The sequence below is a fragment of the Anas acuta genome, chromosome 1 (genome assembly GCF_963932015.1).
Source record: "Anas acuta chromosome 1, bAnaAcu1.1, whole genome shotgun sequence".
NCBI lineage: Eukaryota > Metazoa > Chordata > Aves > Anseriformes > Anatidae > Anas > Anas acuta.
In genome coordinates, this window is record NC_088979.1 from 28774851 (window position 1) to 28790680 (window position 15830).

At 40.1% G+C, this 15830-nt stretch overlaps 1 protein-coding gene and 1 long non-coding RNA gene across 7 annotated transcripts in view; both read left to right on the plus strand.

Annotated features, from left to right (window-relative positions):
* Positions 1 to 15830, plus strand: part of CAB39L (calcium binding protein 39 like) — a 46404-nt gene that overhangs the window by 18824 nt on the left and 11750 nt on the right. For all 6 annotated transcript variants that reach the window (XM_068674450.1, XM_068674457.1, XM_068674479.1 and 3 more), the window contains 3 exons: positions 2912 to 3076; positions 7709 to 7827; positions 13059 to 13227. In XM_068674450.1, the coding sequence (XP_068530551.1) occupies positions 2912 to 3076; positions 7709 to 7827; positions 13059 to 13227 (453 nt within the window). The remainder of the gene's footprint in view (positions 1 to 2911; positions 3077 to 7708; positions 7828 to 13058; positions 13228 to 15830) is intronic.
* LOC137852604 (uncharacterized) lies at positions 7835 to 11314 on the plus strand. Its single transcript, XR_011093957.1, has 2 exons — positions 7835 to 9836; positions 10217 to 11314. It is a non-coding gene; the product is annotated as an uncharacterized lncRNA (long non-coding RNA).

Here is a 15830-nt window from a genome sequence, read left to right on the forward strand (position 1 = left end):
GGCTAAAGGGCTTCCAAGTTTCATGAAGCCTTTTCTTTTGCTCTGGGACTTCTGAAGTGACAGCTGTAGTACTTGATTTTTGTTGTTGTTGCCACTGATGTAAGGTAAATTGCAGTACATAAGTCATAGTAGACTTCAGTTTTTCTATCAAATCTCTCCTTTTGTCACAAAATTTATGTTTGTGGCATTGCTGGGGGGAAGAACGTCTTGCTGAGAGTTTTGCTGGTTAGTGTTTTTTCCATGTTTTCTTAAAAAAGGTCAGGACCAGTCTGGCTTCGTATGAGAAGTTCTGTAGCTATGTTTCTGTTGTCATTTACGTTCAACGTATTTGAGTGAATATATTTGGCTTTATTGTTTCTTTTGGACAAATCTGGGATCTTTGGATCTTGGAATGACTTTTTCTTCAGAGTCTTGCGCAAGTTTCCATCCCAGACACAGTGCTTATCTACTTAGGGTATTATTCTAAAAAAAATAGTAAGATTAAGTGGAAATGTCAAAGTGGAGAGTGGAAGTGGCTGTTAATTCACAAATCTGTGCTTGGGACTATGATTTTGCTACAGGTAGATTATAAGGGATAGAGGTAGAAGAGCAGTCCTTAGATTTGACCAGGAATAGCTTTTGGTAGAGGCTTGAATGTCAAACCACAGAATATCCAGAGGATATAAAGAAGGAGGAAGTTAAATATGAAATGTAAATTGCACGTACAAAAGCAAAGAAGGTGAGCGGATGGGATGGCAGATTGATCAGAGAGACACAGCTCCATTTGTGCCCCGTTGTGCCCATCAACACTACAATATTCTGTCATTTCTTTCTCCTCCAGCACTTTACTTTTTGGCCTCATTTTGAGAACAAAACAAAAAGCAGAGTATTGCAGGCTTTTCCTATACATCAGAAAGGACTACTTATACTTTAAAGGAGAGGTATTAATTTTTTTACCCACAGAATGCCAGAGATATTCACACCCTACCAAGAAGAATGGGTGAAAAGCCAAAAACGTATGGGTTTTCCTTTGGTATGAAAATATTTGCACAGTTCTTCTAAAGATTTAGAGCTTTAGTTTACAAGATAGCACCCCCGTTGTTAATCCCATCTGTACTCTGTGGGATATCTCTAGTGACATACCACTAGCGTTTGTGATAAAAATAGGCTCTTCTACTGAACTGCATTAAGGAACAAAAAAGACTTCTGCTGTGGTTAAAGTTACCACATAGTCATACTCATTTACATGCCACTCATGCTGGCCTGTCTAAACTAGAAAACTGTGAATAGGTACAGACAGACTGGGGGAGATGCTTTCTGCTGTCCAAAATGGATGCTTGAATCATCCAGGTAGACGTGATGTGAAGGTGGCTTTTTTTTAAGTTTATACTAACGTGAATAAATTCCGTGATGTAAGTCAATATTGAAGGGTTTGGAGATCAGCAGCACTTGGGAGATGTTTCTCCTGAGCACTGCGGGGTTGTTTTATGGAGATTGATGTGGTGACATTTGGAAGCATGACATTTTCCTTTTCAGTTTATGTGAGAGACGTATTGAAATTATCGATCTGGCTTTGAACATCCATTAATGTCCAATTAGCTTTTACAAATGACTGTTGTTTTTTTTTTTTTTTTTTCTCTGTGTATTGTTTTGTATTTTTTTTCCTGCTTAGCTAATGAAACACTCATTTCAAATAAGTGTTTTGCAATTTAGACATAAAATGCTGTCCTAGCTTTGGAAACTTTCACCATCTTTGTTTTCAAACCTCTCCTTTATTGCTTACCACACCCTGCCGAAAAAAAATAAAATCCAACCAGCTTTATATATGCACTAGCTGCTGGTCATGCATGTATTAAATATACCCTGACCCAGAAGGAGCTATTGCCTGCACAACCCATTGGCTACAGCAGGTAGGATTTAAAGCAAACACATGCTCACAAATCAAGCCTTTGCTCCAAGGAGCCTTTACTTACACAGGATGGAAAAGAGGAGGCTGTGAGGACAGAGCTACCTCGCTGTGACCAATGGTTGCTTCCCCTTTGAAACTGGGCCGTTGTAATTCACATCTCATTGAAACCTGCTGACTGCTGCCAACACTAAGTTGTTACCTTTTTTGTGCTTTTCACCTTCGTTTTTCTCTGTTGTAAGCTTTATCTTCCAAGTATTTCATAAGGCAGTTCTTGGCTTTTTTTTTTTTTTTTTTTTTTTTTAATATACATTCAGTATTTGAAACTTTGCATTGAATTAGTGTACACTAGGTGGGGGTAAAAATGAAAGACTTGGTTTGTTGGGAGCCAGCTGTGGAGCTTTACTGAAAGCAAGTTAAGCTGTTAAATTATTTCCCAACCTGAAGCTGAAGTGCCTGTGCACTCTTCAGATGAATCCCTTGCTGAAGATGCTGGCTTGGAGCATACGTGACGAGGAGAAATAGGTGGTGGCAACGCAAGGCTGGCAGGGTTACAGGGGTTATTTAGGTTGTCTGTAAGGAGCCAGGACAGGCCATCAGGAAGCGGTTCTGGCTGGGGGCAACACAGCCTCCAGGTGCCCCAATTTTGTGCCCCACAAGTCTTGAGGGAGCCCACTGCAGGAGTGGTAGCAGAGCTGTTCTCCGCTTCTTTGGGGGAGCACTCACAAAGGATCTTGATGTCATGGGTTGGTAACTGTATTTCTGACTCTATTTCATGCCCACGGCCTGGAAGTGACGGTATACCATGTTTAAGTTGAATATATCCATGTGTTAGTGTAAGGCCTGCAGGATCTGGTGTGGGCATTGCAGCCTTGGGAATTACAATAGAGTATTAAAGAGCTGTGATCATCACAGGTGAAGTTAGAAGCTTTTGTTTTGAACTGTTCGTCTTTTTAAATTTAAAACAACCTGTTTTTCTTACTTTCTTTACAAAACCAAACCAAACCCTTGTCTGTTGGTCAACAGGCGTCAGAGGAGGTGTCAAAATCCCTGCAAGCAATGAAGGAAATTCTGTGTGGGACCACGGACAAGGAGCCGCCTACAGAAGTAGTGGCTCAGCTGGCACAAGAATTGTACAACAGTGGCCTTCTGGTGACACTCATTGCCAACCTGCAGCTGATAGATTTTGAGGTGGGTCAAAGTGCATAAACCTTATCTCCCTGGTCTCAGTGTTGGCTGTGATGATAGCTGTGTTTTTCTGAAGCCCAAATAATTTTATTGCACTTGACACATGGTTGCACCATTTCTCCCATGCTGAAGAAGGTAGCTGTAGGTTGTTCAGTATACTGACAGATGTGTTCATGTACTAGGAGTATATGCAGTGCATCTGATTTAACCTTTTCGGGTTTTTTATAAACGAGAAAGAAATATTACTGCGTGAATCCGAACAAGATAGGAAATGATGATGAGAATACTGTTTATGACCTTGCAAGCTGCAGTGATTATTAACCTCTTACTTTGGGAGACTGCAACAAGAGTCAATCAGTGTGTCTGATTTTAGAAGGGTTTCAGTGACATGGAGTGAAAATAATTGGGAAAGTCTCTTATGAAAAAGACTGAAAAAAATAAGGTGGTTTAGTTGAAAGGAAAAGAGTAGAAAAAGGTGTTGAAAACTGCCAGCAGGTGGCAAGGTAAATTGGATTGCCCCCACTTACTTTTTTTTTTTTATTAAAGAAGAAAAGAATATATATATTATTTTCCATCAGAAAATAAATAAATATTATATAATTATATAGTCCATGGAACTCATGGCCAGTTCTGTTGTTATAGCTAAGAACTTAGTACAATTAAGATAACTGAACTTCCATATTAGAAAAGTTTTAGTAAAAACAGATTACAGCAATTCAGAATAAATATAAACCCTTTTAATTGACCTTTAGCTAATATGGACAGGGAAGAAACTTCATCACTGCCAGGACATAACAGTATTTCTGTGGTCCAAGGTCAGCTGGGATACTGGCCTCTGAGGGCTTCTGTGCATTTTCTATGGTTCGCTGGCACTGATGAATTGTCAGAAGTGTCTGAGGATCTCCCAGCAGATCGAAATCCCTGGTTCCCAGGAATCAAACCTCTTCCACTGAGGTCTGAAGCCAGGACAGTACCCAGTGTGTAGGGCAGGGTTGCTTTTGAATTTTAGAAAGCAGCTCCTTGGAGAGATCACCTGATGCTTTCAGTGTCACCTTTTGTGATATTTACTTTCTTCTGTAAGAGTTATTCCATTATTGAAGACATTTGTTGTTACTTCATTTCGCTTTCCATTTTGAAAATGAATGAAAAGGAGGAACGATGGGATATTTATGGTTGCTGTTGCCTCCTCTTCCTCCTGTCCCCAGTAAAGCCAGCATTCAAGGGACTGATTGATTTTCTAGTAGGTGTTGAAATGTTGTTGCTAGTGAAATTCTCTCACTCTTCTTAAGGTCTTGAGTTCAGGAGATTTTTTTATGCTAGAATTTCTTCAGATCTTTTCAGTTGTCATCTTCCCCAGTAACTGTTACATGTCTTAAGTACAAAAAAATCCACACAAAACCATAACCCCCCAAAAATATACATGTATTTTATATTTATATATTTTTGAAGAAAATAAAAGGGAGGGAAGAGAAGATACTGTTAGTAAATATAACAGAGAAGGGAAACTACTGGATTTTTTCAGTAACCTGATAATCTGCATTTTTTTGTCAGACCAAAAAAAAGAAAGAAATCTGTTAGTAAAAAAAAAAATCCTTAATAGCTTTTATTGAAAGACAGATTTTTCCATGATAAAACCTGTTCAGTCATTTAGCAAAACTATTCAACATACTCTTTAGTAAACCAGTAGAAATGAAATACCATTGAATAAGAGGGTAGTAAGAGAATGTGCTGCCTTGTCTTTAAATTCCCATAGACATTTTTAGTTTATCAACTTTTCTGCTTATTTTGTTATATTGTCCACAGCTGATATTTAGGTTTCTTCATTAAACAAGCAATGTAATCACTTTTTAATAAGTTAGGTTTTTGATCTGTATGTCATGGTAGAAATTAAAATAACCAATACCTGAAAATCTGATTTCTGAAGGAGATAATATTTATGTAAATTACTTCATTTTGTCCTGACTCCCTTTCTTCTCCTCACTACCCCTTGCCATCCCAAAAATTGTTGAAACTGCTGGCCACTTTGAACTTAATTTTTGTGTAGTTGAACTAGCCTTTGAAGATGTGATTTCAAAGACTTTATGAAACTTGCTGGCTGTTTAGAAGAGAGAGATGGGAGCTAATGTCCCCACCTAGCAAAAGGAAAAAGCACAGACTAAAGTCCTGCCTGTCTCATTTGTGTTTCATTTGCCAGTATGCTTTACCAGACTTGTGGAAGGGGTACATGTGTGTGTATAGAGGGCATTGTCATGTCCTTCCGTATCTCCACCACACATCTATAAAAAAACAGAGGTTTATTGCTTCTGCCACTCAAGAAACAATATGATGTTAGTTAGGCATTTGAACGGGTTGCCCAGGGAGGTGGTGGAGTTCCCGTCCCTGGGGGTGTTCAAGGAAAGGCTGGACGTGGTGCTTGGGGACATGGTTTTATTGGGTGACATTGGTGGTAGGGGGATAGTTGGAGCAGGTGATCTTGGAGGGCTTTTCCCACCTTGATAATCCTTTGGTTCTATATAATTTTGCTGATAATACTGTTAAGAAGCACTAAAGTTGGGTTTGAGCAGGAGCCCAGAATCAAGATCAGACTGGACAGATTTTTGCAAATTTAGAACAGGAAATTTATTGTTGAACTTTGAAGAGTTGAGGCAAAGGTGCGTTCCAAGGAAGTCTATTTAAAAACAAAAATAAAAATGTTACTAACTGCAAATAAGCCTAATGGTTTACAAGCTGTAAAGCCCATAAAAAGGACAGTAAATAGCCACAAGCCCAGGACTGGCAACATTGGACAATTTCTCTCACTTTATCTTGAGATAGCAGCTAAACTGTGGTAGAGGTATTATGCAATTTGTTATTCATATGATGGCATCTTCTGAGGATTTTCTTTGTTAATTTTGTTCTTGTCTAGCTGTCGTGCTCTCCATGCTGCCTTATCTTTTGCTTCAGTTGTCATATGTATTTCATTATAAGGCAAACTGGAATTGCAGATCCAAGTGAGAAGCATTGCAAAAGTATTCCTACAATTTTTATGGATGTCTGATGGTGAGGGAAGTCTGCCTTGGTTTCCTTCTATCTGCCTCTGTTTTCCTGAGAAGAATTCGGAGAGACCAGCTTCTTTCCTGATCACTGGTCTCTGGAAAATATGCTGCTGTTGGACATAATGCTGTAGTACACCTAGCATTAAGTAACTAGTATAAAATTTGGCATAGCAGAAGGAATCACTTAATTTGGGGCCGTTTTTATCTCTCCCCTTTCGACAGCTCTTCTCTTTCTGGATTGCTTTCATGTTGGAGTAACTGCTGAAGCCGCTGGGGATCACAGGATTCCAGACATCTGTTATGGGTGTTGTGAAGACAGGGAGAATGGGGCATCTTTATAAAGAATTAGCTTCATTAAGAGAATGTCCAGAGGTCAAAAGTGCTGCAGACAAAGGCAGGTGGATTGGCCTGGTCTGATTTGATCCTCATATTTAATTCCCCGAGTCCCTGAGTCCCCAGGCCAGCTGGGTTGGAACGAGTAGGGAAGCAGAATATTTTGTGTTTCTCAGCAGTGATTTATTTGCAGAGGTGAAACCAGGGAATTTCTCTCTGTGTGAAACTGTCTGTGCCTTGGCTTAAAACATTCAATAATTCCCTCGCCAAGGAATGTTTGTCCTCTCAAGACAGATCAATGAGCGTGTCGAGATTATAAGCAACCTTTTGCTTGAGCTCGCCCTGTGCATAGTGACCTGCTGTTTGCTCAGTGCCTTGGTTACTGGCCATTAGCACGGCGGTCTCTCCCCTCTATTAATTGCACCCATCAATTTGTCTCCTGCGGCCAGGGGAGAGAAAGCGGTGGGGAGGAAGAGGACTTAGAAAGCAAGATGCATTGGCAAGCTCTGTAGCTGAATAGAGCACAATCTGGAAGGGCCTTCCGAAAAGTTATCTGCACGGGGAAGTATGCAAAGACAAAAGATGATTGTACAGATGTGTGTAGGCCTAGAGAGAGGAGAAATTTAGGACAAAGTTAAAGATCCTTCCCATCTTAGCTGTGACTGTAGCTGGGACATGTATGTGACACAGCCTTCGCATCAATAGCAATTATTTCATTCTGCATGGTGAAATAGGGGGCACAGTTTTAAATTTAACCCTGATTTTTTCAAGATTGCAATCGCATTTGCATTGATGACATTCAAATAATGAAAATCTTTAGCTTTAGAAAGCCAGGCTGTGTTTCATTGTACCAGCTTCTAGCTTGACAACTTATATTTGGAGGCTATGGGAGCAATAATACACACTGCAAAAGCACATTTGGCTCAGGGTACTTGTTTGCTTCATTATTTTTAATGTTGTTACATGAAATAGCCAGGGAGTTGCTCAACAGAATAAAGAGGGTACACATCTTCATCTAGAGAAGAAAAAAAAAAAGGTATAAATGGGTGTGTGTGGGATTAAGTATTCTTGAGAGCCACCCGAGGGAGGAAACCTTCTTGTGGAATAGAGGAAAGTGCAAGTGTGATGTGGTGGGACTATGGGGAGCCCCAGAAGGAGACAGACTTGTTTTTGTTTTAAATTTCATTTCTGCTTTAAATGGATATTATAGCAAATGGTCATTTACTCATGCTTTTACAGTTGAAGATATGTTTTGCTTCTTTAACAGGGCAAAAAGGACGTTTCCCAGATATTTAACAACATCTTGAGAAGACAAATTGGCACACGCAGCCCTACTGTGGAATACATTAGCGCCCATCCACATATCCTATTCATGCTTCTAAAAGGGTGGGTGCTTTCATTTGACTTTGATTTTCATTAAAGAGCATTGCCTGGAACATACTGGCATTGCAATTGATCTACTGTCTCACTTTTATGTATTTATTTTTTTTTTAAAAAAAAGGATTTTCAGACTTTGTTCCAGATTTCTTTTCTTTCTTTTATATTGACTTTCTTTCTACATGAATGTACACTTTTTAATAACTGGATTATTTTATTGAGCCATTATTTCTTCACCAAATGTCATGTTGGACTAATTATGTGCTGCTTGTTTTTGACTGCTCACCATGTGACATGTGACTTCAGTTCTTGCCCTGAACTCTTATGTAGTATTGTTGACAACTGCTGAATTTCATTTAGACCCTTTCGCGTTACAGGAGGGGAGTTACACTGCTCCCTATAAATAACTGCAGTCAAATGCTGGACCACCATGTGGCAGAACACAGAGAAGCAAAAATGCATAGTTGTGTCTGTGGGACAGACTTCTCGAGTGCTTGTAGCCACATGTGAATTTCAACTTTAAATTAAGTCAGTAATGAACTCCATGTCTTTCAGTAGTAAATCTTTTTTTTCTTTTTTTTTTTTTTTTTTTAACCTATGAGGGAATAAGTGCTCAGCTGGTGTTTCCCAAGGTAAGCTGGCCAGGGAGGGGGAGAAGCATGGAGAAGACATCAGCCGTAGTTGCATTCAAGAACGCACAAATGTTGGCCTTAAACTCTTGAGGTTTCTGTCCCCTTTGCTTGGCCAAAAGTGCCTCCCATTTAGCAAGAATCTCTGCTTTTCCAACACTTAGTCTACTGTTTTCTGTGGTTTTCTTTTGGCCTTAGGATTTTGTTTATTTTTTCTCTAAGGAAAGAAGAATATATGTCATTGGGATTAAAGAGCTCATGTTGAAATAAGTGCATTCATTAGCTGACCAGTATGAAACGAGGACTCTCACAGCAGTTACCTGGTTATACTAGTAAAAACCATTTGAAAAATATGGTATAGACCTTTTAAACTAATGGTACTTACAAGAATATGTATATTTTTTAATGTGTTTCTTGCTCTTGAGGCTTTAGATTGGCGTTTTAGCCATTCAGTCTGCAATTGGTGTTAGGAAAATACTTAAGCCCTATCTAAGATTTGTGCATAACAGGAATGCAGCCCCAGGGGTAAAATCCCTTCCAGCCAGCCTTCCCCTCTGCCAAGGACAGACCTGAGTGAGTGATCCCGGCCTCCCTCAGAGTCGGCGAAAATAGGCACGTCTGGAGCCTGATTCCTCTAAACCAGCTATTTGCCTCAAAACTGGCGACGTTCCAGCGCAGCTGAGCAGGAAAAGAAAAGTAATCGAGTGAACTAATTTCTACCAGGGATTTAAAGGAGTCGGAGCCTGTCACCGAATGTGGTGTCAAAACTCTCGTTTGCTCTGATAACACGAGGTCCTGGTCTGGATCCACTGCTCTTCCCACCAGCAGGGTGGTGGGGAACCAGGGAAGGTCGCTCTTCTGACCTAGGTCTTGCTCTTAAAAGTATCGTGATTCATTGTGGTTTTGCTTTAATTTTGAAACTCTGGCTTGTTTTGTGTTACTAAGCACCAGCATCTTTGGAAAGGAAGCCAGTAAGCTAGTTAAATGGATTTTGTTTTCATTTGTTCATTAAAGTTCAACATTTATATAAACCTCAAACTATTTATTTCAGAACAGTGTTGATAATTCTCTCAGTCATTGTTAAGTTGTACAACTGTTTTCGATTTCATACATAGATGCAATCAGTTTCTTCCCTTTCCTGACTTTTAGACTTCCTTCTCTCCTTTTCGCTCATTTTGGTTTTGCACATTGCGTGTGCATCTCTGCCATATGTCTCGGCTTTATTTAAAGTTAGAAAATATTTTTGGACCACGTCCCAGATATTCCTTGGCATCTGTAGCAACCAGGAATATTAAAATGATAGTAAAAATTTCATGTTATGCATATGTGCTGCTGATGGACATGTCACTGAGAGTGACCTGAGCCAGTGGATGTTTTTAAGTGGCATCAGTGACGTCCTTTTCTGAGGTGGGTGCAGCAGTGTGTCTGTGTTCGTTTGGGTCTCTGGCTCCTTCTTAATGTCTTGGCCATCTCTCTACAGCACTGCACTGTATCAGAATTGCCATTTTACAAGTTTTTCCTATGAAAATGCTATTGAATTCTTCAGCAGTACTTCAGAAGACGGTCACTGAGCACTGAAAAGTATCTGAAAAGTTGCTGTGTAATGATATCAAATACCCTTCTGCCTTACCTAACCCACACAGGTCCACTGCCAGGGCTGCCTAGAAAAACAGTACTTCAAATACATACCTAAAGTAAGGGTAGGTTTCCTTACAAGCAGCTTGCTGGGTGCAGGCAGTGTGTGGTGCTTCTGCCCAGTGAATTGTGAGTACTTAGTGGTAAACACCCCCACTTGAAAATGTGACTTGAGGACATGTTTTCATATTTATTTAATACTAGGTGAATATATATGAAACTGAAATCTGCTTAAAGGAAAGTGGATTTGGCTCGCTTGTACCTTTTAGTGTTTGTTATATGACATTATTTGGAGAGAAAAAAAAAAATTTCAACCATGACCGTAAAAGAAACAGCGCGGGACTATTGTGAAGGCTTGTCATTGTTTTACTTGTATTGGATGCAAAATTTCCTCTGCCCCCTGACAGTCAGTTCCCAACAGTATCAACAAAAGGTTGCTTTTTCATTGCATAATGTGAGCTCTGTTGAGTGGGAAGGATCCTGAATCAGGGCTCCCTCCCAGTATTTCCTGCCTAATACTCCAGTGGCACTGCCAGTTTGAGATAATTGTTCCTACCTTTTAGGCTTCGTTTTACTTGTTGGCTACTCCCTCCTGGATTCTCGGTTTCAGAAAAAACATGTAGCACATAATTCACTTCTTACTACTGTTTTTTGTTTTTGTTTTTGTAAGTGAATTGACTTTGCTTCTGCATGAATACTTGCTTTTATGGTATCTTCTCTATGAGCAGGCTCTGTGTATGAATAGGATTTTAGATGAATACAATGTTTGGTATATAGAGTCCTTTGGTCCTTTATAATTTATAATATTTTTCCTTTGGTCCTTTATAATTTAAAATATTTTTCATTTCTAGTACAGTGATGATAACAGATTATGTTTGTGGCACTGTTCTCATTGTTTCTCATAAGTTACACATTTATAGGACCTTTTGTGAATATACATATCACGATGCATGTGATCTCTGAAGTGCTCAGTCACTGCCCAGATCTGTGTTGATCCCTTCATATGATAGTGCAGGTAAAGCTTTAATAGTTTGTCTTCTAAAGTTGCACAATTCCTTGAGTTAAGATAAACTACAGAAGTTAGTGTAAAAGAAGATTGGAAGACCTGCATCCATATCTTGTACCATCTTCTGCACTAGCCACAGAAGAAGAATTCTCTTTGCTCCGCAATGAATCTCTGCTCTCAGTCATGCCTCTTTTAGCCTCCACAATAAATGTTTTGAAATATCTCAAGTCTCTGATTTCCCTTTCTGATTGTCCCCAGTGGTCAGTATGTGGGCGTTTCTTTAGGTTGTAAGCTAATCATAGCAGAACTCTATTTTTTTTTGAAATACATCTCCATCATTCCTGCCTGATGGCTTGCATGTAAATGTGGGTGCAGATAACGTACTGGTTATGACTGGGCAGCCTATAAGCTTCTTCCAGGAGCCAAACCCAACTTCCCTCGCTTATGTGAACAGTCAAAGGTCCATAACCCAGCTCCAGATAATGGAGCATTTGACTAAGAACGATTCTGTTGATGCTGGTGTTTTAAGAAGTTATTGTGCTGGAAACAATGTAATTTGCTTTTATTCCAAACAAAATATTCCTTAGCCAAGTGTTAAAGATTTTCCTGGCTGCTCTCCTAGGAGCAGCTCCGCCTCTTTCTGCTCGAAAATTAGCGTTCTTGTTAATGGAGTAGAGGAGAGGTGTGCCTTAACCTAAAGCGGCACGTCTGTTGTCTAAAGGCTTTCAAGTTCATGGTTGCAAATGCTCCCCAGAAGGAAACAAACAGGGGCTTGACCGCGTGCATTTACTTGGGAGGGTGGGAAGTTTCATTTGCCTTTTTGGCATCGTGGTTCATTTTTCATTAAGCCAACTATTGTTGACATCAGGTTGAAGTATGCAGCTCTGGTATGCTCTCAAAACACTACAATTCTTTTAAATTGCATGCTGGTGGTAAATTTGAGGGCCCACTCACTCACAGCACAGATGGCATTTTGTCTTTTCTTTTCTTTTTTTTTTTTTTTTTTTTTTGGCCTAGCGCTGGGAATTAATTGTGAAAAGGAAAAACGATGCTGATAAGCTCTGGGTGATAATACACAGTTCTGATATAGTATAACCAGCTTATTGAAACAGTGTGTGCTTTCTGTCCCCTTGGATTTCATCACTTTCACATGACTAAATATTGTTGGAAGAGGTTCACTTCAAGTCCTTCCTGACTGTTAGATTGCTTTTTTTTTTTTTTTTCCAAATTGTGTTTCTGACAGCTTTGGTTCGGATTAACTCCAACTTTAAAGACATCAAGACTTTATAGAAATAGAAGATGATCTGAATTCCCTCCCCTCTGCCTCCCTTCCCAAGGCTGCGAGGTGTGCTGGCTCCTCTCTGTGACTATGCCTGTGCTGTAATGGGATTGTAACTTGAGGAATAAATATTCAACTCCTGAGCAAACCCTTTGCCTCTGCAGAGGGGGGATTGAGCAAAATTCCTCCTAAACTGCAGGAAAGATTAAACTCTTCCTACCTTCCTCATTAGGCATTAATATTTGAGAGCGACGTTCTCTAGAAGAGTGGGAGTTGCTGGGTGGCCATGAGGTGCTGTATTTTTCTTGGATAAACCAAGAAGCTGAGAATTACATCTGAAAAGGGCGATTATTGTATTTTATGGGCTTTGCTTTCTCATAAATGAAAGAAGGGTGAAGGAGTTCTGTTGAAACCTTAGGCACTCCCCACAGTCTTCACAGGGAGGAGGTGTAATGCACATTTACACTGAAATGTGCATTGGCTTCTGAAGACAGAGGTGAGGAGTGGGAAATGCTGGCAGCTCTGGCATTATGAGCTGCAGCCCTGAAGCTGTTCAGGGACACACTGTGCATGTGCTGGACCCTCTCTGGCACATATTTCCTGTGCTACAAATTTCCCTATTGCTATAAAATCGCCTGCTTGTTTTTGGTCTTCTATGGTTTGATCTTTTTTGTTTCCTTCCATTCTCCAGATACGAATCCCCAAATATTGCCTTACGCTGTGGAATTATGCTGAGAGAGTGTATCCGGCATGAACCATTAGCCAAAATCATACTTTTTTCCGAACAATTCAGAGACTTCTTCAAATATGTGGAAATGTCAACGTTTGATATAGCTTCTGATGCCTTTGCTACGTTCAAGGTAAGTTATTTGATACCTGCACATTGGTGTTGAGTCAAAAATGGCACCGCATCAGTAGTGATCATTGAATATTATATTGCCTTTAAACTGAGTGGCTTTTTTATTGTTCAGTAAAAGATATAATTAGTCCTTGGTCAGTTTGTAAAAGGAGTCACAGCAGCGATCGAGTCTGCAAAGACTTTAGTTCAGTACAGATTTACATTTCACTGATGCTCTTCATCTCGATACCCTAAGGCCTTTAATACAACCATTTAAAGCTCAAATTAATCATGCATTATGTACAGTTATCGTAGACCACATAACCTTTCATCTCTTTCTAACCTTCCCCTTGAGTAAAACCACTGCCCATCACAACCACAAGCAGTGAACAGAAGGAATCATTTAGTTCACTTTTGAAATCCTGTAATTTTTGCTGAGCCTTCTGAGTCTGGCAGTTTCTTCAGACTAATGCTGTGCCCCTGGTTATTTTTACACATCTGCGTGCTTACACTTGTGGCCCATGGTTCAGTGTAAGGACCCTTGTGCTAAGAGGTCTTAGGTACAAGCACTGCAAAGGTGCATGTTTGAAGAAGGCCTTGACATTACAGTGGCCCTAGTTTTGTGTGGTGGTACAGGGACTTCTGTCTTTTGATTCGAGACTGGTAACACTGAACGATTTGAAAGGTAAATTGAAGGAAAAAAGTCATGAAACACTTCTAGTCACAATTAAAACTTTGCCACCTTCCTATCTCCAAGTGACAAATAAGCTTATTTGTTATGGAGAACATGAGGGAAGGCTAGAAAGGGCCAGCTGCCATTTTCTGCTTTGGCCTCCTGATAAGTCTGTGGCTGTCGGTGATGCTCTGTTGGTCCCTTCAGTGCAGCAGAAGTGGCCCAAAAGCAGTAGGTAGGATTTGCCTGTTGCTGCAGGATTGAGTGCTGGGATCCAGGTGGCCTACGCTCTTCACAGAGTCTGTGTTTTGTACTAAAACTGAAGTTGGGTGAAGCTTGCCAAATTTCTTGGAATTTGTATGTGACCATCATCTTTCCTGCAATATGCTAGTATACTCGTTAGACCAAAATATACAGGGAAGACTGGTTAATTTCTGAAAAATAATTAAATGGGAAAATTATTTTCAGGTAAAGAATCATCTAAATATAGATAAAACTCTTTTGTTTGTTTGTTTGTTTGTTTTTCCCCTTTTATCATTGGGTTCTTTGCTGTCATAGAAACGAGTTGTTCATTCTTCATTCTCAGAGCTAATTAGAAATATGATTAGATAGATCTTGGGAACAACTGTAAGAAATGTTAGCTCAGCAATTTAACACATGCTGAGACCCGGCCTCAGTTTTCACTTACCTATTGAGTGGGGTAGAGATTTGCAGGATGGAAAGTGTTGCATTCTCAAGTAATGAATGGAGCAGGATTAAAAATTCAAACCACCCACTAATTGATAGCAGTGTCTTTCAGTTGTTTTAAGTTGTGCTGCCTTTGTGTTCATTTGGTAAATGTTATGAAAGTGGAAGTAGCACAGAAATCGAGACAAATAAAAATATGTGCATAGGACTGTAGAAAAATGCTGAGCCACAACTGCTCTATTTAAATCCTCCATCTCTGGAGTTTTACCCTGTCTTTGGAGGAGTTTTTGTCTCTGGTCAGGAAAAGTGTTCTTGGACCCTGTTCCCAGCCTGACAGGAGAGATTTGCATCATTTGCCTAGGTGCTGCTCTGAGCGTGACAGCAGAATGTGTGGTTGAGTGTTGGGGATGGTTTTTACCCCAACCAGGAGGCAGGATGTCGACATGGGTCACTTCAGCTGCAACAGGGGCTACAGGCTGCTGTGACCTCCCAAGGCAAGAGGGATTGATTGACCTTCATGGATCTACAGCTCTGGAGTTTATTTCTGCCCCCTGTGATCCAAGCGTATTTTTAGCAGGATTTAAAAATAGGATTCTACATCCTCATGTGCATTGGAAAGAGAGGAGTGAGAGGGCAGTTCACAGGTGAGAAATCACCTCATAAAGTGCTTGGAGCAATCTCTAAAACTGCATTTTTCTAAAATTACCTTTTAGCACCTGAGACATGGCCAGTTCTGGAAATAAACCAGCTGCTCATCTCATCTTCTGACTATTCCTCTAAAATATCTGGAACAGCAAGAAGTGATATGGAAGCAATTGAATCATGAAATGTGGAGCTAACTCATTTCTAATACCATATAAATAAGAGCTGTCTATGATTGCTTACTGGCTGGATTACTGAACTCAGTGTTTTCAGTTCTGCTTCCCCTGGTTTGGGTTTGCAGTGTTGCCACCAGGGTGTCTGGTTGAGAGCTGGAAGGCTTGGATAGTCTACGCACCAGAGGAGGGTTTAATTAAATGTGCATTAAAGTTTGAGGCTATTTATAGTAGGAAAGTATTGGAATTTTTGATGCACTTGAGATGTGCTTCTTAATTAAATTCAGCCAGGTGCGCAGCAGAGGGGAAACAGAGCTGCTAAAAATGCAGAGGAAAACAGCTTGTATTTAGAGAGTCAGCTGCGGAGGGTACCAGGAGAGGGTGGAAGGAGTGCTGATTGAATACTGCTGCTCCACACTGTCTTGTGATTTTCTATGAAAAACTCACTTT